General features: G+C 35.8%; 3 protein-coding genes and 2 pseudogenes across 9 annotated transcripts in view; 4 read left to right on the top strand and 1 right to left on the bottom strand.

The window, feature by feature from the left end:
- Nucleotides 1–2,228, top strand: part of LOC143248951 (testis-expressed protein 47-like) — a 62,941-nt gene extending 60,713 nt beyond the window's left edge. The window contains exon 9 of the transcript XR_013027295.1: nt 2,091–2,228. The gene's annotated coding sequence lies outside the window, so the exon portion shown is untranslated. The remainder of the gene's footprint in view (nt 1–2,090) is intronic.
- Nucleotides 2,229–2,439: 211 nt separating this feature from the next.
- On the top strand, nt 2,440–3,730 carry LOC143248949 (uncharacterized). The gene is made up of 2 exons (XM_076497989.1): nt 2,440–2,621; nt 3,054–3,730. The coding sequence occupies exons 1-2, from the start codon at nt 2,444–2,446 to the stop codon at nt 3,728–3,730; spliced, it is 855 nt and encodes a 284-aa protein (XP_076354104.1). The 5' UTR covers nt 2,440–2,443.
- Nucleotides 3,731–3,775: 45 nt separating this feature from the next.
- On the top strand, nt 3,776–4,378 carry LOC143248952 (uncharacterized; annotated as a pseudogene).
- Nucleotides 4,379–4,876: 498 nt separating this feature from the next.
- LOC143248109 (uncharacterized) lies at nt 4,877–22,027 on the bottom strand (annotated as a pseudogene).
- The window catches only part of LOC143248950 (uncharacterized), a 32,198-nt gene continuing 16,894 nt past the window's right edge, over nt 11,039–26,342 (top strand). The window contains exons 1-2 of one of the 7 annotated variants that reach the window (XM_076497991.1): nt 11,168–11,688; nt 24,453–24,568. In XM_076497991.1, coding sequence (XP_076354106.1) covers nt 24,565–24,568 — 4 coding nt within the window. In that variant the 5' untranslated portion in view covers nt 11,168–11,688; nt 24,453–24,564. Of the gene's footprint in view, nt 11,732–21,889; nt 21,996–24,452; nt 24,569–26,342 lie in introns of all 7 variants that reach the window. The other 6 variants (XM_076497990.1, XM_076497995.1, XM_076497993.1 and 3 more) reach the window with 6 other exon arrangements.

Below are 26,342 nucleotides of genomic sequence, written 5' to 3'. Positions count from 1 at the left end.
GCCAAAGAATCGATAGAAGTGGGTCGTTTCAGCAGCAGAGTGCAGCCGTAGTGGAAGCTTCATATGAGATTGCATTCGAAATTGCTAAACAAAAAAAGCCTCACACGATTGGAGAAACACTTCTTAAACCCTGCATGATGAAAGCAGTAAATCTTATTCTTGGAGAAGCCAGTGCAAAGAAGATGCAGCAAGTATCCCTGTCAAATAATACTATACAGAGGCGCATTTCTAAAATGTCTATGGATGTGAAGGAACAGGTTTTGACTGAAATCAAGGGTTCCTCTTTGTTCTCCATTCAGCTCGACGAGTCAACAGATGTAAGTTCATGTTCTCAGTTGCTTGTCTTCGTGAGATACATTAATTCAGGTGACATCAAAGACGAATTTTTATTCTGCAGTGCACTTGAAACCACAACAAAAGCTGATGATGTCATGGAAAACGTTTCAACTTTTTTCAAGACGAAGATCTTCAATGGGAAAACGTGTGTGGGGTTTGTACGGATGGGGCACCGGCTATGCTGGGATCGAAATCAGGATTCCAGTCGAGAGTGAAGAAGCTAGCACCTCAAGCAAAGGGCATCCACTGCATGATTCACCGATATGCTCTCGCCAGTAAGACTCTCCCTGCCTCTCTGCAGGAAGTCCTTGAATCTGTAATCAAAATTGTAAATTATGTGAAGACTCAAGCACTCAACACTCGCCTATTCAAAGAACTATGCAAAGACATGAATGCTGACCCCGAATTCCTTCTCTTCTACACAGCAGTACGTTGGTTGTCGAAAGGAAACGTTATTAATCGTGTCTTTGAAATTAAAGATGAAATAAAGCTATTCCTGGAGACTCAAGAAAAGAAAGATCTTGTAGCTCACTTCGAAGATGAAGCATGGAATAAAATGGTTGCGTACCTAGCCGATATTTTTGACCAGCTGAACAAGCTCATTTTGAAGCTTCAAGGAAGGGAAACACATGTTCTTCTTTTTCAAGATAGTCTTCGGGCCTTTGTTTCCAAACTGCAGAAGTGGCGTCGGAAACCCAATCTTGGAAACATCGCTATGTTTGAAAAACTTTATGGAGTGACGGATGAGTCTCAGATCCAACTGGATCAGTTCCTCAAGGATGAGATTACCGAACATTTTCAGTCTCTAGAAAAGGAAGTCGAGCGTTACTTCCCTGAGCTATCACAGGAACAGGAGGCCCTGGTAAGGAACCCATTTTGTACTGAACTTGATGTATCCAGTATCCAAGATGAATTTCTGGATCTAAGGAACGACTCTTCAGCTCGTGATCTCTTCAAGGTGAAATCCGTGACTCAGTTCTGGTGCGCTATGTATCAGACATACTCCAAAGTCAGCATGAAAGCTTTACGTATCCTTATTCCATTTGCTTCTACCTACTTGTGTGAGGCAGGATTTTCCACTCTTGTCAATATAAAAACAAAGAATAGGAACAGATTGGATGTTGGAGATGACATGAGACTGGCTCTAACAAACGCTCGGCCACGAATTTCAAAGCTTGCTGCTGAAATGCAACATCAGGCATCTCACTAGCTGGGTTGGATAGCTGTTCAAACCTATGTTAATATTATTTCAAGAAATATATGTTCTTTTTGTGAATTCAGGTCGGACCAATGTGATTTAATTTGCTAATAAATAATTACAGAATTTTTAAATATTTTTTTAGATGTTTCTTTCCCTCTCCTTCACAGAAAATGAAAGAAAAATTAAGCTGCTGATAGTAAGCCCTAAGTAGAGGGTCACATGGGTTTCAAACTTTTAGGTAAGGGGTCGCGAGTGCCAAAAGGTTGGGAACCCCTGGACTAGAGTGAGTATATACTTTTCAACATTTTACTTTTAGAAATTTAATAAATGTGATTGTGCGTGTGTACATACATGAAATAAATAGTGACAGAGTTTACATCCCTAATCGCTACTACAGTTACTTTTCCTCGAGAAACTGAAACACCTAAAAACATCCTACAAATAATTTTTATCGCCACCTACAGTTAAGTGAAAAAGAATTATTATTTTTTCGTTTTAGAATAGATAATGTATTTTTCTGTTGAAAATAATTTCTATTTTTAACCCTTGACAGATCTTCCTTGATGACGAGAAGCCCACTTGAAATAAAAATGTATCTCAGAACGGCTGGTATGGGTATAAACACTTTTATTGACAAGTACAGAACAACGTTTCGACCTTCCTAGGTCATCTTCAGGTTAAGAAAGAGAGGGGTTGAATGTGACCGTTGACGGACACATATCTTTGGGATTGAGAGTATAAACGGTTACAGGATCGTAGTGTGCGTTTCAGGTGTATGTTAGGTTATTAATTAGGTTTTAAGTGTGACGTCACTCTTGACCTAGTTACTGCTGACCGCCATGATGGGTGGCACGCTCGGCGTGTTTATATTCCAACACAAGGGTGATTCATAGTCAAAAGTGCGCGATGGTACACTCGTGTTGTGCATTTAACTGTTCAAATCGACATGGACAGGTGGAAAATGTGTCATACTACAGATTTCCTAAAGATTCCGACCGAAGAAGACGATGGATTGCAGCTGTCAATAGGAAAAACTGGACACCCACAGAGCACACCAGACTTTGTAGTAAACATTTTGTGTCAGGTATGTATAATTCATCTATAGCCGGGCTGAATAAATTGAAACTTACATGCATGATATGTGTATAGCAGAACACACTGCAGCACCAGTCAAAGAAAATTTTTGCACACTTTTCTTTTACTTTTAAATAACTGAATAGTAAATTTACTGAAGGAACAATATCATTCATGATGAATAGGTTATATAGCCATTTGTACATTAAGACAAAATGTTAATATCTCTTAAAGGACCAATTTAAGTGATTCATCAGAAAACCACAACTGGCACAAGATTAAAAAGTGTGCAAATAATTACTTTGTTGGCTGTACATTCAGTTGTTAAACAATGTTCAGCATATTCAGTTAAAAGTGTACAGTGTATCTGTTATATATATAAATAATATCTGATGATGCCTGTAGATCTATATCTTAACTAAATTATTGTACTCTGTTTCAGGGACGAAGAGTGATGATCCCCTATCACCTGACTATGTACCTTCCATATTTCATTTTACACGTTCTCCCCTGAAGAGAAGGAAAGCTGCTGAATTGTGTAAATATGAAAACAGGAAAGAAGTGACCAAAAGGAGAAAAGAACAACAAAAGAGACATGAAGCTGCTGCTGGGCTGCTTGACCTTGCTTTCATAGAATCTGCTGGCACTGCTGCCACTGATAGCAGCTGTACTGATTCTGCTGATGAACTTGAAGCTACATGTGATAATTTTGACTTGTGTACATCACAATATACAACTGAGACATGTATGCAGACGGAAATATCATTCACAGACTTAGTTAGACTTGAATCTGAATGCCAACAGTTGCGAAATGAAGTCCTCCACTATAAAAGTATAGCAAAAGCGAACTGTTTCGAAGATGCTACTTTTGCAAATGACGACGAGAAGGTCAAATACTGTATAGGTCTGCCGTCATATGCAGTGATGATGATCATATTTAACCAAATTTACAGATATTTCCGAGATACACAGTCAGTCTCTAAATTTCAACAATTCATATTGACACTCATGAGACTGCGATTGGATGTGCCACTGCAGCTCTTAGGATACATATTTGGATTGCACACCTCAACAATATCACGCATATTTCAGGAGGTCATAAATGTCATGAATATTTGACTGGTACCAACATTTGTTTTCTGGCCTGAGAGAGAGGAACTAAGAATGAAGTTGCCTGTGTCTTTTCGTGAGAAGTTTTCAAAGTGTGTCTGCATCATTGATTGTTTCGAAATATTCATACAGCTGCCGTCAGACCTCCAGGCACGAGCAAACATCTATTCAAGTTACAAGTCCCATAATACTGTCAAATACCTCATAGGTATTGCTCCGCAAGGAGTTATAATTTTTATCTCAAAGGGATGGGGAGGACGAACAAGTGATGTCCATCTTACCGAAAACTGTGGGTTTTTAGCCAATATAATTCCTGGTGATGTTATACTGGCAGACTGTGGATTCACTATATCTGAATCTGTTGCTTTCTGTAATGCAGAGCTTAAAATACCAGCTTTTACAAAAGGAAAACAACAGCTTAGTGCACTGGATGTTGAAACTTCACGTGTCCTTGCATCTGCGATGTTGAGAGGGTGATCGGCATGGTACGCCAAAAGTATTCTATGCTTGAAAGTACTATTCCAATTACGCTGTTACAAACTGATCAAAGTTGTAATTTGACAACATTAGACAAAATAGTAAGAGTGGCATGTGCTCTAACAAACATCTCTCCATCTGTTGTGCCATTTGATTGACATTGTCCTATATATATTTATTGTACATAAGACACACCTTCATTTTGTTTACATTTCAGTGTTCATTCATGTGCTTGTTTAAGAGTTACACTTTTGCATAGTTTAAAACTACCTTGTTAAAAAAACTGTACTTCTGGAAATCTTAAATAATACATAATGTATGCTAGAAATTCATATCTTAAATTTTATTTTGCCTGCAAACATGTATGTTGTGAAGCATTATAAACAGACATATTGCACTCTGTCTAATTATTTTCATCCATTAATAATATTTCATATCCTTGGCTAAAAAGGGTGAATATAAATTATAATGTGTAGTGACAGCACATTGAGGTAAAATACACTGTACTGGTATATAACATCCATGCTAAAGAGGTGAAATTATAAAAAAATATTGATTATTTGTATAAGGCAGAAAATGAACAGTTGAGTTAGCTGGCACCCTTTCACGTAACATGAACAGTGAACAATTTAAAATTTACACAAAAGCCAATAACGAAATAGTGACAACCTGATATGATTATTGTTTCATTTTACTGAGTTTTTTGCAATCTAAGCAGGTCCATTTCTTTGGTTGTCTCTGCAGCCCGACACATTCCATATGGAAATGCACAACTTTGCAGCCCATGTTGCTGCACCGTAGTGTTATTGTATCAGTTCTGCTTGTACGGCAGTAGCACAACAGCTGATCATCAGCTTGTTCTGATGGCTTTGTGAATTTCTGCCCCACGAGCTCAGGCAGAACACACAGTCTAAAGAATGTCTCCAGCTCTCCTACCATTCTATTTATGAAGTCAGTGTCCCTCATAATCCTTTCAACATGGAGAGACTGCTGGTCATCCGTCTACACAACAAAATCACAATAGTTCACACCAGTTAGAAGCATCTGCCCCTGAACCTGGTAATAATAGGCATGGTTTTTCTTCAATGAGAGTTTGTCACCAATCCTTTCCAGGCAAAACTGTCCATCTTCTGCAGCTTCATCCAGTGACTTGCCTCGTTTGCAGTGTGGGCATTTTATTTCAAGTACACCCTTCCTACAACAAAGGCATTCAACCAGACCATCAGGTGTCACACCTAGGTAAGGGTATTGCGGGGTAATGTGTAGCCCACTGTCTACTACCTTTAGTTGCTGGTGCTGTGTCCTTCTCACTTGTACATACAATGATCGAGCATGTTCTTCATGCTTACATCCCCATCTTGTTGCCTTGGTTGAACATTTGGTAGCGTGGGGGTAACAGATTTGTTTCAAAAGTGACTTGGAAGGGTTGGTGACACTGGTACGACAAGCAGCTTTGAATTTTGAGGCTGTTATTCTACCAGCACGATCATCGTACCATAGCCTACTTTCCATTGCTGTCTGGTCAGCTTCTCAAGAGCTGTTGCTTCCTCAACACTAATCGTCAGTGAAGTAAAAATGTCATCACACACCTGGTTTAGCTCTTCCACTGATATTGGATTATGTCTGCGCAGCAGTGTCAATGGTTGTGGCAATGGCACTGATACTGCAGCAGGCACATAGTGTCTTGCATAGTCCTTAGTCAGTGAGAGGAAGCCAGACTTCACTCCAGTGTTCTGAATTGCAAGGTAGCATGCCTTTACTTCTTTCTCAGTCATTGGGGGCATGCTGGTGCTGCTGCTTGGCATGCTGTTGTAGACTGCTCAGTCAGTTTTTTTTTTGGTTGTGACACTTGTGAAGTCCATGTCTGTGACCAGCTTTAAGTGTCCCTTTCCTCTGGATGGCACAATCCACTCACAAGGCATTGATGTGCAAGCTGTGCTGTGATGTCTCTTTACGACAGCTTCCATGTAGAACAAAGTTGCTGCTACGTGGGAGCAGACTTTACCTAGTCCAGCCTTGCAGGTGCAGTGGGAACATATTATCTCTCCATTCCTGCAGCTAGCAACCCATGGCTTTAGTGGTGGTTCATTTAGCTGCTGAGAGTGGCACACCTGTAAAATAACAAAGAAAATACTAAGTTGTGTATATATAAGCTTTTAAAGACAACTGTGTATCAGGTTGGGATACATGTGTCACTCAAATAATAAAATAATATAAAAAAATAAAAAACAGTTAAATATTAAATTATTTTTACAGAAACCTAACATGGCTATTGACCAGCTTTAACGGTCTATGTCTACTTGTACTATTTATTATCTATATATTGATACCGTACCAAAAATTAATCATAAATCAAAAATTAAGTTTTGAAACAGCCTAGACAATTAGGTGTCTTAATATCATTATACAAACATGTATAGAAGTGCTCCTAGGCTAGAGCTTTGACAACAGTCAGTACACATGTAGAACAATAATATTGAACCATTTATTAAATTGGGGGCCCTACTTTACTTCAGTATCTAGTATTCGTCTAAAATGTAGTTAAATCTATCATACAGAGTACATGATACATGTATGTAATATAATATGATGTACAAATCTTTGCTGTAATGATGACTTTATCCGACGTTGCCCTGGTTATCTGGACATTCTGTACAAATCCTGCCACAAAGTACTTGTACGCATCAAGGCTTTTGTAACCTTTTAGACTTTCATTTGTATAGGTGGAAGCCCTGTTTATCAAATATATATAAATGTCACCATATGTAATATTTGGCAGATCTACTCCGGCAACAGTCTGACTCTGAGCAACGTTGTCTTGGCTGGATATTACTGGCGTAAATACACGTGGCGGGAGCATATACAGGTCTCCTACACCCAGTTCCTTCACTTTTTCCTCATACCTGGCCTTTTCAGCACCTGTCAGGTGTGCTACAAGTGATGAAAAGCCAGCGGCAGCCATTTACATGTGAATAGTACTGAATACAGCAGTCATGCGGGACACTTGCCACCCAATATGGCGGTATGTTTACAAACCTCGTTGTGGTCACGTGACACTAATAGGTTCACGCAAAACCTCTATAGGTATGAAGGTGTTCCTTTATATTGGTTTAATTTTGGTTTTAGTTGCTGTATAAGTAGGGCTTCTTTGATTTTTCGTTTGTTTATATTTGTTTCCCTACTTAATATCGGGGTGTTTTCTATGGCTATGTTGTGTTTATTTGACTTGTAGTGTTCAAAAACGTGTGAAGGTGTTTTTCATTGTTTTTTTTTCTTTTTTCTTTGAATCTAGTTTCCATTTTTGTGCTTGTTTCTCCAATATAGAAGTCGTGGCAGTTGTTGCATTGTATTTTATAAATTATGTTGGTATTGTATTTGTCAGTGTAGTTTTTACATAGTATGGACTTTAGTTTTGTACCTGGTTTCTGAATAAATTTGGTGTTTACTGGAATGTTGTGTTTTGTTATAAGTTTTTTTTTCCAAATGTTGGTTATTTTTTCGCTGATGTCGGGAACATATGGTATGCAGTAGTAGAAGGTTTTGTAGTTTGTTGTATCTTGGGATTTATCGTAGTTTGTTTGTTGTTCGTCTATGTGTGTGCGTATAATGTTTTTCAGGAAATTTGTTGATGTTTATGAAGTGTTGATTTCATCATTAATTTTATCTGTGAGCATAGTTTTGTGGCTGTGTTTATTTAGTTTCTTAATATGTTGAGTTTTTGTTTTATTTCATGTGCTGAGTCCCAAGGAATGTATAGTCCAGTATGGGTGATTTTTCAGTGGATATTTTTTTTAAATTATGTATCAGTTCTAGTGATTTTGAGGTTAAGAAATGCTATTTTGTTAATTTTTTCCTGTTCACAGGTGAACTTAATGTTGGGGTGTATAGAATTAATCTGATTGAAAAAACCAAGTGTGTGTTCTGTAGATGTGAATCCAGCAATTGTATCATCAGTATAGTGGTGGTTGGAAGGCTGAAGTGATCGCTTGTGATTCAATCTGTGTCATAAAAATATTGGCTGGAACTAGTGACACGGGATTCCCCATATTAGGCCATTTATTTGTAGGTAGTTTTGGTTATTGAACATAAAGTTACTTTTAGTGATAATGAATTCTATAAGAAAATACCCACGATATATATTTACCGAGGTTGTAGTTAAATGCTTCGTAGGTCGACATTATGGGTCGTAGTGAATAATCAGGTTTGTGAGGTTTGGGGGTGCCGTATAGTTGTGGTGTGTGTGATTCGGTCTTTCGTTGGTAAGAATAAATGTTTTCTGAGGTTGTGTTGGTTTTTTTATTTGTAGTAGTATTTTGTTGAAATGGTTTCGTGTGTTTTTGTTGGATTTGTGGTTAGTAGTTTGAATTTGTTTGTTTTTGGTTTTCTTAATGTGTTTATGTATATTTCAAAAATATTCAACAATATTATTTCTGTTAACCAATACATTTCTTTGTGAAAACAACATAAAAAATGATCATAGACGTATTTCATAATATTCGAGTAATACATAAAAAAATCACTTTCCAGAGCAATACAACTAGCCTTTTCTCTAACACCAACCAATAACTCAGAGGCAAATCTGAAGACTTGTGATATGTGATATGCAGGCATACATGTTTTTATCATTTTTAGCGGTATAATTTTTTTGAATTTTTTGTTTATCTGATTTCTTGGAGATGTGACATACGAGGTTCAGAAAACAACTCAAGTTACCTTGTGTTATGTATCTTATTGTTGTTCTCTATAACAGATAATATCTGTCCTGCCCGACAGGATGTTACAGCAACACTGCGCTTCCGTTAAACGGTATCCGATTGATATAACTTTTGCTGAGTGAATAGATAATGTCTGCATGTTACCATTAGCAAATATTGTGATTGGACAGAGGTGGCGCTTTCAACTAAGTAAGGAAACCAAGTTTACCTATTGAATTTTAACATCATTTATTGGTTCAGTTCTACTAAAATGTTTTTGAGTAAATATTTAACTTTGAGATAATCTAGTTTTAGTCCTACGAACTCATTCTCGAAAAGGTGAAAGCAGTGGGACTAAACTACTCAGTTGATAATCGACTGAGATCCTGATTACAAAATTTATTGTGTCACAAATATAATGTTTCATTTACCAGAGTGTGTCATAAATGGTATAAATCTGGTTTCGAAACCCTTAGTACACAGGGCACAGATAATCTGTTATGTATCTTTATGATTAATAAACAACAAACAATACGTGTAAAATTTCACTTTGCAAGATTTTAAAATGTTTTATATCATACATTATTACAAAATAAAGTTTATCAAATGGTGAAAATACTTTAGCGTTAATAAACGAATCTACTTTTAAAGAACTACTGTGGTATATCAATGCACCTTACGTTTCGACATTCTTGTATGATTATAATATTTATTCTGAATTTATCCTTGTTCTGAGTATTTGCAGGTTTCACATAACATATGGTCAAGAATGTTATTAAGTCCATGTCATCCTAGCTACTTGGATGATTCAATGGTTCTGTTCTTTAGATTTGCTTTCCTCTCTATTTTATTCATTTAATATCTCAGCTTATATCAAACTTTTCAGGTGTCTGTAACTTGTTGGCCCGATGTTCGAACGATAAGCGGATAGCATACAATCCATTCGTTTTCAAAAAATGTATTCTAAACAAGTTCAACGTATGAACAAAAAATTCTTTACATTGTAGGATATCATAGTTGTATTTAAAACTCTTAATAATTCCATTTACTTGTCAAAAGTCCAAGCAGGCTGACTTTAGAATCCAATTGACAAGACCAACTATTACCCCTCTTTTGTTTCTTGCTGTACAATCAGATATATTCACTTACGTTAGTCGGTGGGTTACCGCAGTTATATCTTGAACTTTAAATAATTGTCTCCCTTTGCGTCAAAAAAAAAAAAAAAAAGTCCATGTACACAGGTTCAATTACTTCAGAACACTTTGACAAAACAAATTCTTTTCCTTATCTCTATTAAACTATGAAACTCACTTTGAAACATCACCTGTTAACGGCTAATCACTCTCACGATGGCTACTCCACGTTTTCTAATTTTTTTTGACTGAACTTTATTTAACGTTTCTAACTTGTGCTCACAAACCAGTTATATATATATACATATATATATATACTTCGTTCACGAAATTTGTCACAACTAACACTTTTAAGTCAATCCGTTTTCCACGCTCCTGTCTTAAAAACTAAAATATAATAAAATATCAAGCCACTGAATAAACTAAATAATAATACTTGCACTAAACAGTCTTGTATATCCTACATCGGTTTCTAGACCCGTGGTGGGGAGAGCGCAGATAGCTTCTTTGTGTAGCTCTGACTTAATAACAACACCAATCTTAATCTGTGCACCTCCAATAAAAAATAATAATTTAATGTAAACATTAGTAGTTATAGAATAAATGTTTTCTTATTTATCATAATGCATTTATTTAAGCTTTTCTCTTTTCTCTCACAAAAAAAGACATATGTATTAATAAAAAAATATTCGCCACATCTTTGCACCAATGTATGCCTGTTTTATTTAGGATTTCACGGTGAGTCTTATTTTCTTATTCGACCTAAAGTCTGGTTAGTATGATAGACCAATTACAAAATTCAAGCACATTTTCCAAATATTGCAATTTTTAAAGAAATTACAAGGCTCTGATTTTTTTTCTTTTCAAATTAAGTACTTTCACGGATTTAAACGTCCGTGGGAGCCTTGTACAATTTTTAAAACAATTTCGGATTACAGTAAACAAACAGAAAACAATAAAGGTGCACCAAAAACTACTGTATGTTTGGGGTTGTTTTGTGTCTCAACAGTCAACTTTTACATGAAACGGAAACTAACAGACGACGTTTTCCACTGATGTCTGACACTTCTCTTTCCGCAGTTCCTACGCCACTCGTTTCCTGATTTCGCTACACTTGAGTGTTTGGTACAGTATATAATTATTCTAACTTGAAGATTCACAAACTACACATTAATCTTTTCCTTCGAAACATGTTAGAGCTTCTTCAAAATCGAAACTGTAACGCTCTCTTCTTATGTTCTAAATTGGTTTATTTTTAACCGTATCTTAACTAAGAACGAAATTCGCCTTCGCAGTAAATTGCCTTGTACAAAATACATTCTTCGGGTAGCATAAGATTAGGTATAGTACATGTTATTCAAGCTACGCGATAGATTTCTTCAGCTGCTCGAGTTTGTTCGAAGTTCTGCAGGTGGTTTATGACGTCACACAAACAACAACACCAGCAGATGTTCAGAAGAAGCTGTAAACAAAACTTTATCATTGGGCGGACAACAGTAGTTTTATCTGCAATATGGCTATAACCATAGCATGAGGATTCCTTGCCCAGATCTGTAGTATTCTTAGTTATTTTCTTAATTTAAAAAAACGCAAAACGTTTCTCAGAGTTCGTCGTATTTTACGAGCAGCCATTTTCGTCACGTTGTGAGCCAAAATCGTGGAGGTATTTGTACTTAAGCAAATATTTATAAACTATAGAGAAATAGGTAATGCAGATAAAAATATTCGTAACTGTAGTTTATAAGATAGGTAATTCCCTGTTTAGTATAGTGTGTCAAAAATGTTCTTTTAAAGTTTTTCTTATGTGTACATAGACGAGGCATTTTTACAAAGTTTTAGAGAGTTAACACTTGGTGGTGGTTCGTTTAGCCTGAAAATTTGTTTTATAAACTGGTTATTGTTTTCAGTATTAGTCGCTCTTTTGAATGCGTATTTATCTTGACGAAAGTAACAATGACTGCCACATTTTTAATTTCCGGTTGCCTGTGCCAACCTGCCAGGGTGTATCCAGTTCTCTTTTTTAACCAAATGTAGTGAATTGGGTTTGCTGCTCATCACAATATTGACAACATTTAACATTAATGACCAAAAATGCTGATTTAAGTTTCTCAATTTGTGGTAATTTTGTCTGTGAAACATTATAATGCGTTCCAACGTATTTTAACGTACAGAAATGTCACCAAAATACAACTGCAATTATAAGATCATAAGCCTAAATCGCAATCGATTGTATTTACCGTTAAGTAACATATTAGGAAGTAAATGAATACTAAATATTAATCTGGTGTATTAAATCTTTATATTTTAAAATAATTTTAAAAATTCTAATCGCAAATACTGAAGTCTACAAGTCCACTTGTTTTAGACCTAACACTCATTAAGCCTTCGTTTTCAAAACATTGTACTTCACTAAGGGCTAAACTTTACCGTACTTAATAATATCAGTAAATAAACTTTTAATGTTACTCTACGGCTAAACGTTAGATATTTTTATTGGGGAATTTAAATACAATGCTGAAGAAAAAGTGGAGACCCACAAAAGTTTTAACAAAACTCTAATGCATCATATTTTTTAACAAGTCTGGCAAAGTTTCTTATCAATACAACATAAATGCATAAATCATAACCAATTGCATTCTAAATACCATCACCACCACCATTTGGTTAGTCAATATTCAGAACACAGACTAACAACAATATCAAGTTATACTTCTGTTGTTAAGCGACTAAACAAAATAAAAGCCGTTGCTGAAAACGCGTCTGAAACAGTTTGGTTTTAGTAGTTTCATTTTGATTTTACTTACAAAACGACTTTTATACTTAAGATATTTCTAAAAAAGAAACTTTTTAATTTTAACCAACGTTTCGCCTTTGCGAGTTCATTAGGGTTAGTACGCACAGTTGTTTAATGTTGGAATATTCGTAAAATTATGAAGCTTCTTATGTTTTACAATTGTTACAACAATAAATGTTGCGGGATGAATGCCTTTTATCATATGACATTAGTATCAAGCCTACTACGTTTTTAACATTGCAATAGGTGTGGCGAAAATAAATAGTGTGGTTGAAATATAATTATACTATTATGATTCCATTTAACTTTTTGTATAGACATTCCTTTTGATATGTAAAATATTCTTTCTGTATTTAACAAGTGTTAACATATTACTTACGTACCACAACGTTTGTAATAATGAAAATGATAAAATGCATGATGTGCTCTTGAAATATAGTAGTAATGATATGTGGTGTTAATTTTTAGAATAGAACAGTTTTAACTCGAATGGTAAGAATTTATTATAGAAAGCTTTGAGGGCATGTGATCACAATTTTTACCCACAAGCGAAGTGCCATTTGAGCAGAGAATAGAGAGATTCGTGTATAATTATAATGAACTTCGCTTCTTTATGGGTATTTGGGTTCGTTGAATATTTTATACCCAGGAGGGTCAGGTGCAAAAAGACCTCTTCCTCCTCTTTTGGAGTACTCTTCCCGCTCCTACGGCGAGTAGAAACACAATTTTCTACGCGGCTAATGCGTTTCTAGAAACACGCTTGTCGTTAACTTACTAACGTTCGCTTCGCTTCTTCTTTGTGGATATTTGGGTATGTTTAATTTTTAAATACCCATGAGGGTCAGGTGCACAAGACCTCTTCCTTCATCCCTAGCTTTCATGTCGGCTACTATTAAGAATTTGTTGTTGTTGTAATTCTTTTGGGCCAGAGTATCCCACAGTACTCCGGCCCTTTTCAAGGCAATGCCCATGTATTGTTTTGATTTGCCCCCCTTTTTTTTCTTTATCCATTTATGTTTTCCTATTTTATTCAATTTTATTTTTTACTTTTATTCCATTTTTATTTTTTTCACTTTTATTCTTATACATGTTTATATATTTTCCTTTTTCCATAAATATTTATCGGAAAAATAAATTAATAATAATAATAAAAAAGGAAGAAGATAAAAATAATTAAAATAATAATAATAATAGTTTTAAGCATCTAGTGCATGGTGGCCAGCTTCATTTATATTTCTTAAATATATATTTATAGGAGAGATGTACTTAGGATTATGTTCATCATGTACGTAGTATCTATCGAGATCACATTAAGTCATTTGTATGCCAGTTCTTATTAAAATAATTTAGTGCATTATACAAGAGTCTTACAGATATTGTCTCTCTATATATATATGTAAAAACGGCTCGTTTGGGTTGAGAAAATATTTTACGTAGAGGAGCGAACAACGTTTTACCTTCTTCGGTCTTCGTCAGGTTCACAAACAAAGCCAATATTTTTATGACACAAGTTGAAACACAAGCAATTAACACAGCATTACATACACCACTGTATTGGTACAGATGTGTAGATGACACGGTTGCTGGATTCACATCTACATAACACACACTTAATTTTTTCTATCACATTAACTCTATACATCCCAACATTAACTTCACATGTGAACAGGAATAAAGCAATCAAATATCATTTCTTAACCTCAAAATTACAAGAACCGACACACAATTTAAAACAAATATCCACCGAAAAATCACCCATACTGGACTATACATTCCTTGGGACTCAGCACATGAAACAAAACAAAAACTTAACATACTAAGAAACCAAATAAACAGCCATAAAACTATGCTCACCAGATAAAATTAACGATGAATAAAATAAAATAAAACAATACTTCATCAACAACAATAAGTTTCCACCACAAACCGTAGAAAACATTATTCGCACACACCTAGACAGAAAGCAAAATCAATCAACAAAAGTAAATATATCTCACGAATCAAAAAATCACAAAACCATATACTGCTGCATACCATATATTCCCGACATCAGCAGACAAATAACCAACATTTGGCAAAAACTAGTAACAAAATATGACGTTCCAGTTAATACCAAATACACAGAACTGAGGTCTATACTATGTAAAAACTACACTGACAAACATCACACCAACATTATTTATAAAATACAATGTGATAACTGCCACGACTTCTATACTGAAGAAACAAGAAGAAAAATGGAAACCAGATTCAAAGAACATAAAAAGTCACCTTCACATGTTTTCGAATACTGCAAGTCAAATAAACACAACATAACCATAGAAAACACTCAAATACTAAATAAAGAAACAAACATAAGCAAACGCAAAATTAAAGAAGCCTTACTTATACAACAACTTAAACCCAAAATAAACCAATACAAAGGAACACCTTCATACCTATATTAAAAATAATAAAATAAATAATATAAAATTATATACTCAAACATCTAACACCGCTCTCTACATTCCGACACTCAGTTACACAACCCCTTTCAAACTTGTGGTCAGATTCCGGTCAGTTACTTCTTTCTTTCTTTGTGAACCTTACGATAACCGAAGAAGGTCGAAACGTTGTTCGCTCCTCTACGTAAAATATTTTCTCAACCCAAACGAGCCGTTTTTACATATATATTTCTCTACAAGTGGGTTTTCTCGATATCACTGATTATTGTCTCTATGTTTGCATACTTGTGCATGAATGTAGATGAAGTACTACGTGGTACTTTATAGGCTGAAGTTAAGATTGAATTTTGTATTTTTTGTAGTTTCCGTAATCGTTTTTGTGTCATGTTTACTCAGGCAGGAGATGCATATTCTATTATAGGTCTGATATATGTTTTGTAATTTTTTATTATATTATCAGGTGATGTACCTTGATTTTTACCTGAAAGACTTCTTGCATAATATGCTCTTTTCCAGATTCCAGAAGTGTCAGTTTGTAAAAGTGATCCGTTCATGTATAACTTTGGTTGATCTTTTTTTAGTCTATTTAATCTGGTGAATAGTAATACTTGGTTTCTCGGAATCTTTATTTTTATTCTATATTTTTGGCAGTATTCTTCTAAATTATTCAGGACTGGTTGGAGGTTTGTTGCTGCAGTTGAAGGAGTGGGGGCACTTTTCCAGACTGCTACATCGTTAGCAAATTGTGATGCAAAACCTAAATTTAGGCGCGACAGTGGCATATTGCTCACATATATGATAACTAAGATAGAGCTAACCACCCTTCCCTGCGGGATTCCTGCCTCAGATGAAAAGGACCCTGAGTGGGCTCCATTCACATCTACTTTACAAATTCTATTGTCCAGATAGTTAGATAACCAGCGAATAATTCCCTGGGGTAGATCCATTTCCATTAACCGGTGGCGTAATCCTTTATGCCACACCGTGTAAAATGCTTTTTCAATATCTAGAAAGCAGCTACAGTGCATTCGTTTTTGTTAAAGCTGTCTGTAATTGTTTCTGTTAATCTGATTAGGTGGTCTGTAGTTTGTCTGTATTTTCTAAATCTATTTTGAATTTCGGGTAATTTTGAATTTACTTCTAAGTATATTAATAGTCGGTACTAATTATTCTTTCTAAAATTTTGCCGATGCAACTGGTTAGGCTAATTGGGCGGTAATTGGGTGGTTTATTTGCTGGCTTTCCTTCTTTCTGGAACATTAAAATTACGGCTTCCTTCCAAGAAACAGGGATATATTCGACTAATAATGATAAGTTAAATAAGACTGTTAGGTGTTCATATAATTTCTGAGTGCCATTTTTTAAGATGATGGCTTGTATACCATCTTCTCCAGGAGCTTTGTTTTTTGTGTTTTTGATAGCTGTTAGAGCTTCCGTTACTGTTATATCTTTTATTAGTTGATGAGTGCTCCAATTTGTTGTTTCTCTGGTTTTATTAATGTGTTTACTGGGAATTTTGGCATGTATATGATTTTTTTTATGTTTAGTGAAGTTGTTGACTTTATTTTAAAAATACCTGTTCATGTCTGGTTCATGGTGTGTTTTGTAGATGATCTTTAAATATCTCTGCTTTTTCCTTGTTAGTATATGCTGTTTTGCCATGTAATTCGAGTGGTGTGTACTCTTTGTTTGTTTTTCCTGTTTTAGTATATCTTTTTTAAGTGTGTCCAGAATTGTTTTGGATCTGTTTTGTAAATTAATTGTGAGCAGAAAGTGTCCCAACTGTCTTGTTTTTGTTGTATCATTTGATGTCTTATTTTATTTCTTATAGTGTTTATTTGTGTTTTTAGTGTTGGGTTTCGATTTTGTATGTACTGTCTGCGTAGTTTTCTTCTTTCTATTATTAGGTATATTATTTCTTGATGTGCTTGTCATATATGTGTTGTTGTGGTGTGTTTTTGTTTCGGTATTGAGCTGTTGGCTGCACGTTTTAGGCACTCAGAGATTATATGACTACATGCAACTATGTCTGATGCGTCCGCGACGAAGTTTAGCACTTCAGTTGGTAAAGTTTGGAAATAGTGGCCAGTTAGCTTTTTTATAATTTAGTTTATCTTTTACTTTAATTTTGTTTATGTGGGGGGTGAGATTGAAGATACACCAGACTGGAAGGTGGTTACTATCTATTTCGTGACCAACAGAGAAGTTTACGAATTTACGATTCATATTATACGAACTCAGGCATAAGTCCAGTATTTCACTGGGACCCGGCATGGCCAAGCGTGTTAAGGCGTGCGACTCGTAATCTGAGGGTCGCGGGTTTGCATCTCGGTCGCGCCAAACATGCTCGCCCTTTCAGCCGTGGGGGGCGTTATAATGTGACGATCAATCCCACTATTCGTTGGTAAAAGAGTAGCCCAAAAGTTGGCGGTGGGTGGTGATGACTTGCTGCCTTCCCTCTAGTCTTACACTGCTAAATTAGGGACGGCTAGCACAGATAGCCCTCGAGTAGCTTTGTGCGAAATTCGAAAACAAACAAACAAACATTTCACTGGTGCCATGGGCGTACGAGATATGTGTCGGTGTTACATCATTTAACAAGATCATATTAGTTTCAGCTAGAAATTTTGGGTTTGTACATCTGCAGTTGAATGTGATATGTTTACTATTTAAATCTCCTATAATGACTATATTAAGATTGTGGTTATATATGGAATGTAATAGATTAGCATCTAATACAGTGGTTCTTAACCTAAGTTCAATCGAACCCCAGGGGTTCGGCGGATGTCAAGACACACACACTGTATGTGTGTCCGTTTCGTTCACCCACTAGTATGATTCGTGACGTCATGCTCCACTTGGCCATCATTGGCTGCGGCTGATCACGTCACATCACTTGGCCTTAATGTCAGTGCTGCAGGGAACTACATGCACTTAGCAGTCGACTTGTGACTGTAGTAATCGTGCGCCATTTGTGATTTTTTTTCTAATCTTTCAATCCCTTCTTACTAACTATGTCGAGCAAAAACAGAAAGTGGTCGGACGAATACGTGCAATATGGATTCACGTGTATAACGGAACGTGATGGGAGTCAGCGTCCTCAATGCGTGATTTGCAATGCCAAGTTGAGCAATTTTAGTTTAGCACCGGCAAACTATGAGAACACTCCCTAAAGCTGCATGGAGATGGGAAATACAAGAACACAACGCTTGCTGAATTCAAGGTAAAGAGAGCCAGGTTCGATGAAAAGGCTAATTTGTCTGTTCTCTGCTTTGTACCTATCGACAAACCGATCCTCACAGCATCGTACGAAGTTGCATACTTGATTGCAAAGCAGGGCAAACCACACACCATTGGTGAAGCACTCAAAAAAACCAGCTGCATTGAAGATGGCGAATATCATGCTGGGAAAAGCTGCCGAAAATAACTTATCTCAAATTCCGGGGAACTGAAGCAAGCAATTTGAGTTCATTCTCATTTTGGCGTACATGGCCGATATCTTCAATGCTCTCAATCATCTCAATCAACATATGCAGGGCAGTGGAGTTAACATCATCAAAGTGGAAGAAAACCTGAAGGCTTTTCAAAAAAGCTACCATTATGGAAATGACGAACAGAGAATGATAACTTCGCAAACTTTTCCCTGCTGGACGACTGTGTAAGTAAGATCGAAAATGTGTCTGAAATCGGAGACATTTCTGTATCCGGGGAACTGAAGCAAGCAATTGCCATACACTTAGATGAACTTGCAAAGTCTCTCGATGGATACTTCCCCACCAGAGAGTCATATCCAGCATGGGTGAGACAGCCGTTCACGTTTAATGTTGCAACAGCAGATGTCAATGATGAATACCTCGACGAAATCATTGAAATTCAGCAGAGCCAGGTTCAACAGCAACTTTTCAGAACAACAATGCTCTCAACGTTTTGGTGTCACCAAATCGTAGCATACCTTCTTATTGCTAAGAGGGTGCTTGAGATACTCATACCGTTTGTTACAACGTATTTTTGGTAGCAATCCTTTTAGAGGATGGTAGGCATGAAAACGAAGAAAAGGAACAGACTTTGTTGCGAAGATGATATGAGAGTGGCACTTGCCAAGGTGAAGCCACGCATTTCTGAACTTGTCTCTGAAAGGCAACAGCAAAAGTCACATTGATTTGTAGTAAATATTCATTGAGTTATGTTTTAGTTTTTTAATGAAATTCATGTTTTGTTGGTTTTGTTCTTTGAACACACTGATATTGTGTGCAACTGATGCATGGTTCATTTTGTGTACTAATAAAATATCTACTTATGTTTTGAATTTGAAAAAAAATCATATTTTATTTTTTCCGATTACGAAGGGTTCAGTGAATGCAAGTACGAAACTTCCAGGGTTTAGTACCTCCAACAAGGTTAAGAACCACTAATCAAATACTTTGCTAGGCGAGCAATAAATGCCCGCCACTGTTACTTCAGTATTATTTTGAGTTCTTACATATATTACTAAAGATTCATTGAAGGAAAGTATTATTAGTTCCTGAGCTGTAAGTTCAGTTTTATACACTAATAATATTCCTCTGTTTGGATCTCTCTTAGCCTTTCTATCCTGTCTGATGGTTGAATATCCTTTTATTTTGAATCTATGGTAGTTATAGAGGGCTGTTTCACTAATTACAAAGACACCTGGATTTATGGAGTTGGTTATATTTTCAATCTCATGTTTCTCATGGAAGCAATAGCACCCTGGATATTGATGTGTAGTACTGTGAATTTATCCATGGTTGACAGAGTTCATGATATATGTTAAGATTTATGGTAGGTAATCATTAAAATAATTATGTCTATTAAACTGTTTTCATTATTTGGGTTTGTGTATTTGGCCATTATTTCAGAGAAAGTGGAAGTAATGGCATTGGTCAATGTATTTTCAATATTCATAGGTGTGGTTTTGTGTGTGACTTCAAATCTTCACTAATTGTTAGAGGTTTTTCCTGACTGTGTAATGCTTTTTCGACTATTGCAGCATATGAGTTTACTCGTGTGTTTGTGGTGCAGGTTGTGTTTTCTGGTTTCTGAGTGGTAGTTGATTTTGATTATTCTTGGATTATGTTTGTTGTGGCTTGTGCGTGTTTGGATTTTTAAGTTTGTAAAATGTGTCTTAATTGATTTGTATTTTTAACACCCTTTCTAGTTTGCCGTGTGCTCTTCTCCACAGTTACAGCATTTAGGTTTGGGGTTTTGTTTAGTGCATTGCAATATGTGGTGATTATCTCCACAGCCTACACAACGCGAAGTTACTTGGCATGCTGCTGCTCTATGTCCAAACCTTTGGCATTAGTAACATTGTGTTACTACCTCTGACGGTGTTTTAGTTTATTCTACAGTGTATCTTTGATACCACGTTGTGATACCATTGTTTATTAATTGTGTTATGTCCTGAGTGTTGTCTGTAACTACTTTAATTAAGTTTGTTGGTTTTTTGTTATGTTTGAAGTTATGCGTTCAGCTGAAATGTATTTTATGTTTTGTTCTGTTAGCGCTTCTTTAATGTCTTCTATGTCCATGGGGTGGTGCAACCCCCGGATTACGAAAGATATGGGTGTTGACCTTGCTCCAGGCAAGTGTATGGTAATGTGACCTGTTTTAAAAGCATCTGAAGGCCATTCTTTTAACAATAATTTCCGGGGTACTCCCGTTTCCCCCCACAGCAAACTCTGAAGCATTTGGACTTATAGATCCAGCCACTTTGTGGCCCTGAACAAGGGACGTTTAATATGTCGTTGATTTGCTTCTGTTCGTTCTTCTTCAAATCAAGCCTGGATTGCTTTCACTCTGCTGCCTTGAATCGACAGGACCTTTTTGTTGCTTTTCTCTGAAACTGTCTTTACTATGTCAACTTTATAAATAATTAATATGTAACAATAATATGAGAAATTAAATACAAACTCTCATAGCATTAAAATTCTATCGCGAGCGGGGCGTAGGGGGATATAAATATCCCTGAAATATCTTCCTCTAAAACTAAATACCTGTCACGGAATTTTCTTTTCTTTTAACAATCTATTTAGGTCAGCGGGTTCCTGTCCTTGAACAAGAACCCCGCCGCGGGACAGACGCTTAATGTTAGTAATGTTTGTCTCAGGTTTACACCTGTAAATTTCCCTTGCTGGTTGTAAGTTCCTGGAATACTTTGTATAATAATGGCATATTTCGGTAGTTTAGTTTCACTTTTTTAATGTGTTTCTGTATTTGTATTTGTTAGTGCTTGTTTTTCTTTTTTTTCTGACTTCTAGTCTTCACAAGTGTGAATCATTCGTCGTCAGAACTAGCTTCCTCACGTTCTGAGTGTGTGTTTGTTTCAATATTCAGGGTGGGTTTGTGATTACTTATGCTCATTTTCTATTACATTGTCAATCGGTGTTGCTCCAGCTTTACTGTCGACAGTATTTAAATTTACATTTTCTTTGGTTATTTTACATATTTTTCTTTTTTTCTGACTTTACTAGTTGTATTTTTAACTGGGGTAGTTTTTAATTTTAGATCTTCTTTAGCAAGCTGCATTAAGGTTTTCAATTGTAAACTCTCATTTAAGATTAGGCCACCTACACTAGACTTACTTATTTCTCGCTTTTCTTCTGTAGCCTGCATGTTGTCTGCTTCAAGAAGCCTTGCACCTTCTTTTTACGTTGATAGGGTTCAATGGCGGCGCCAGGATATTTTCGTTGGGGATGTTGAGGGGAGGCTGAGGTAAGCTGTGGAAGGGCTTCCCAAAATGCCATCATATAAAGTATAGATGGTAAATTATAATAAAGTAAATACCAAGATACATTTCAGAATGGGGTGCTATTTTGACCTGCGTTTTCAATGCAGTTTTCATCAACTATTACATTACATTAAATTAATCACTTCTAAATAGCCCAATGACAATTTCAAAATTCATTCTAGAATTGATTAGAAATATTGTTTAGTCAGTTAACATGTAAGGTTTTTATCTAATCATAAGTATAGCATTAATTGGATTGTAAGTCACAATTTGTGTATGCCACAATCATCAGTACAGTTTTGGATGGCTGATACACAATGCAGAATGATCTCACAGAGGACACAACACCAGCTAAATGCTTCATAGTTTTGACTTACACACAATACGCTTATACATGCATGCTATGTTTTACTTTTCAATAAAAGATAAATGAAATTAATAGGTAAATACCCGTGAAACATTTGGTTTATCAAGTAAAATCCCTGATGATCTGTTGTAACTTGAAATCAACGTGGTTGTCTAAGCTTCGTCAAAGCTCAAAATAGAATGGCATTACACAGGGAGCGGCAATACAGCGCATGAGTTTCAGTGCATTCAGTACGTTACTACGGGACGCATGACACATACTTCCGTCTTAATGAAGACGTTGAGTTCTACAGATCTGTGTCTCTTTGATGTTAATTGTTAAGCAACAATGACGATTGTGTTTTCCGTATTTTATGAATATATTTAGGTAACAACTTGGGGGCTTGACTCATTTGGGGGGCTCAAAGCCCCCCCTGGCGCCGCCACTTATAGGGTTTTTTATATGTTTTTCTCTCTTTTTCTGTATGTCCCGCAACAGAATGATATTACTTATTCAGTTGTTTTTTCTCTCGCCTTTCAATACACTATACCACTGTCTGAGCCTTAACGAAACCATCTGATATCGACCACAACTCATTACACGTTCACACTTCTTAAGAGCCCACAAAATCGCTGCTTATCTCTTCTCTCACCAATAACAAAATCGTTACTAACGTTTGTTTTGTTTTGAATTTCGCGCGTAGTTACACGAGGGCTATCAGCGCTAGCTGTACCTAATTTAGTAGTGTAAGACTAGTATATTATTTTGAGTGTTGAATATTTTAAAGCAAGTAAGACAATATTACTTTACTTTAACCTTTATTACAAAAAGTGTAAATTGCCGGAATATACCTTTTTGTCGTTAACAGGAGCGTAGATCTTGGGGAGTATGGAGGGCATACATCTCCCCTTCATTTTAGGTGGGGTGTATGGTACATACAATCATCCCCCCCTACAGTTTGGTCTGTTGAATTGTTTTATTGTATCACAGGCCTACAAATTGTGTGTTTGTTCTTGTGATTCTCGTGCTCTTACCAATTGAATTACATAATTAGCCCTAGATGAAGGCTTTTTCAGTAGCCGAAATGTACATCTTTAATATAGGCATGCTCCTAAGCTTTTCGATCTAAGCGATAGTTCGTAAGTATCAATCAGTTGGCCTAAGTATACATGCAAGTATCGTGGCAACAAGATTACTCTGTGACTATATGTTTACAGCTTTCAGGTTCACGTAATCAGAGATTACCAATTTGCAAATTGAACAGTCCACATAAGTGGTTGCAAAAATCATCCCCCCATCGGGTGTAAAAAAATCTACGCCCCTGGACTCGTTAATATAATAAAAATCACGAAATTGGTGTTTGATTAAACAGAGATATAATGATTATAATGCTAATATGCTGAACTTTATAAATAACATTCCAGTTCCATCGTTGTAAAGGTCAGTTACACAAAAAACAAACTAAAACATGCTGTTAATAACAAAATTATTACATAATTAATTTTACTACTTTATCGGGTACAATATGGCTTAAATATAGCAGTAGTTCACTTGCATATGCGGACTGTGAATGTTGGAGTGAAAATGATGAATGAAGTGTAGTGAAAAGGTTCCCAAATAAGTGATCAGAGTTTAAACCAGTCTTCTGTAAACATTGTATAATAGTGCTAGAGAGAAAGCGAGAGCGATTGAGCTTTTATTAAGGCTATGTTAAATAAACACGTACAGACGAACAAATAACATTTCGTTTACTTAAATACCACCCGTCTCTCAGTGACAAGTACATTGTGTAGCTATGCGTTTAGCAACAAAAGGTTTTTTTTTTTTTTTTACTTATGCATTTAAGTCAGGTGAGAAGTTTATGCCAGCTTCGTTTACTTTATATTTTTAAATACATATAGTTTTTTAAATTTGCGTTACGTGGAGACCATCACTACTTTTCACAAGAGTAAAAATCCACCACAGTACGCGTACATTAGGGACTTGAAAATACAAGCAAAATATCTACAGGGTGGCCCGTAAGTCCCTACCCATCCATATGTTATTATGTTATATTCAATTACGCATGTATTATAAATTTGTTTCTTTTTTTCAGAGAAATATGGCTGATGTTGAGGAAAATGTCTCACAGAACATGGCGTCGCATAATATTATGCAGCGAGAATGAGGGACAGCACACAGATGCACTGAATACACAAGATATGTAAATGGGTAGGGACTTACGGACCACCCTGTACAAGAAATACTAAATAAGGGATCATAGCTGCACGTCAAAACCATAAAGCGTTTTCAAAATTCTATTCTATATAAATACTAGATTTATTAATAAACACCTGCTCCCGATGCACGTGGGTATTTGTCATTTTATATGCGGGTTTCAAAATCAAATTGTTCACATTAGTTATTGTACTACATATGAAATACAGGTGTTGACGACGAGAACCAGAGAAAATACAATAACAATTATTATGGTGTATATACTTTTAGCTCAGAAAGTGTTGTTATAATAAAATATATCTGTTACAATATAATAGTATTAGCTTTATTGTGTTTTTTGTGTTATTATTGCCAGGAGAGTTAGTGAGATACTAAATTTTACAATAGGTATAAAGTTATAAATTATATTCATATTAATTAATTTTTAGAGTGTTTAAACTAACAGGAGTCAATAATTTCTTCCACTGCGACTACAATTAAGATGATAGATTGTAATCTTCTTTGTCTAAAATCAAATTTAAAGCTAACTTTCTGGGATGTGTTACGACAGAAAAAACCAAATTTAATCCACGTATATATATCATAGCTATGTGGTTAAGGCAGTCGACTCGTAATCTGAGGGTCGCGGGTTCGAATCCCCGTCACACTAAACATGCTCGCCCTTTCAGCCGTGGGAACGTTATAATGGTACGGTCAATCCTACTATTAGTTGGTAAAACAGTAGCTCAAGAGTTGGCGGTGGGTGATGATGACTAGCTGTCTTCCCTCTAACCTTACACTGCTAAATTATGTCCAAATACAACTTGGCTAAATTAGGGACGGCTAGCGTAGATAGCCCTCGCGTAGCTTTGCGCAAAATTCAGAAAACGAACAGAAACAAACATAATTTATATGCAAAAACGGCTCGTTTGGGTTGAGAAAATATTTTACATAGAAGAGCGAACAACGTTTCGACCTTCTTCAGTCATTGTTAGATTGCGTCATGGATGCTTCTTTTTCAAGTTTGGTTCTTTGTGAACCTGACGATGACCGAAGAAGGTCGAAACGTTGTTCGCTCTTCTGTGTAAAATATTTTCTCAACCCAAACGAGCCGTTTTTGCATATAAATTTCTCAACAAGTGGGTTTCTCGACATCACTGATTAGAAACAAACATATATATATTCAACACTCTTTTTTAAGAGTAACAAGTTGACTACAATTATTAATTAGAAACATTTTTATATTGTGCTTGCCATTAACAATAGTAAGTCATTTAATTGATAGGTGTGGCTGGTAATTTACTTTAGGACGCCGTAATTTTAGGTTAGTGATTTTAGCTGTATGTTAATAACGCAGGCCTGAGGTGGCTTTATTGTTTTGAAATTTTCATTACGCTTAATCCGAAAAATGATATCAATTTTTCTTCATCACGTAGAGAGTTTTCACAATATGTCATATGTACTTTTACATAAATTAATTATTTTAATTGAAATCGGTCACATTTTGCTATGCTTAAAATCTTGACAACCACTAGCTATAGATTTCTTTAGACCATTCGCGACGTGAGAGTCTTATCGATTGTTCTACAACCGACGAGAAACGTACATAATAATAAAAAATGTTCATTGTGATAAACGAAATAATAATTTAAGTAAGAGTTTTTATTTTCTTCCCGATTTATAAAAAAAATTCTTAAGTGATAAAAAAGTAATATTATTTTTGAAATTTGCGTAGCTGAGTTATTGAAAATCTGTTATTAAAACCAAAAAACAACTTTTATGAAGTTTA

This window comes from Tachypleus tridentatus, chromosome 4 (assembly GCF_004210375.1).
Source record: "Tachypleus tridentatus isolate NWPU-2018 chromosome 4, ASM421037v1, whole genome shotgun sequence".
Classification (NCBI taxonomy): domain Eukaryota; kingdom Metazoa; phylum Arthropoda; class Merostomata; order Xiphosura; family Limulidae; genus Tachypleus; species Tachypleus tridentatus.
Note: the sequence above shows the minus strand (reverse complement) of the source record. Positions and strands in the feature narration are given on the sequence as shown.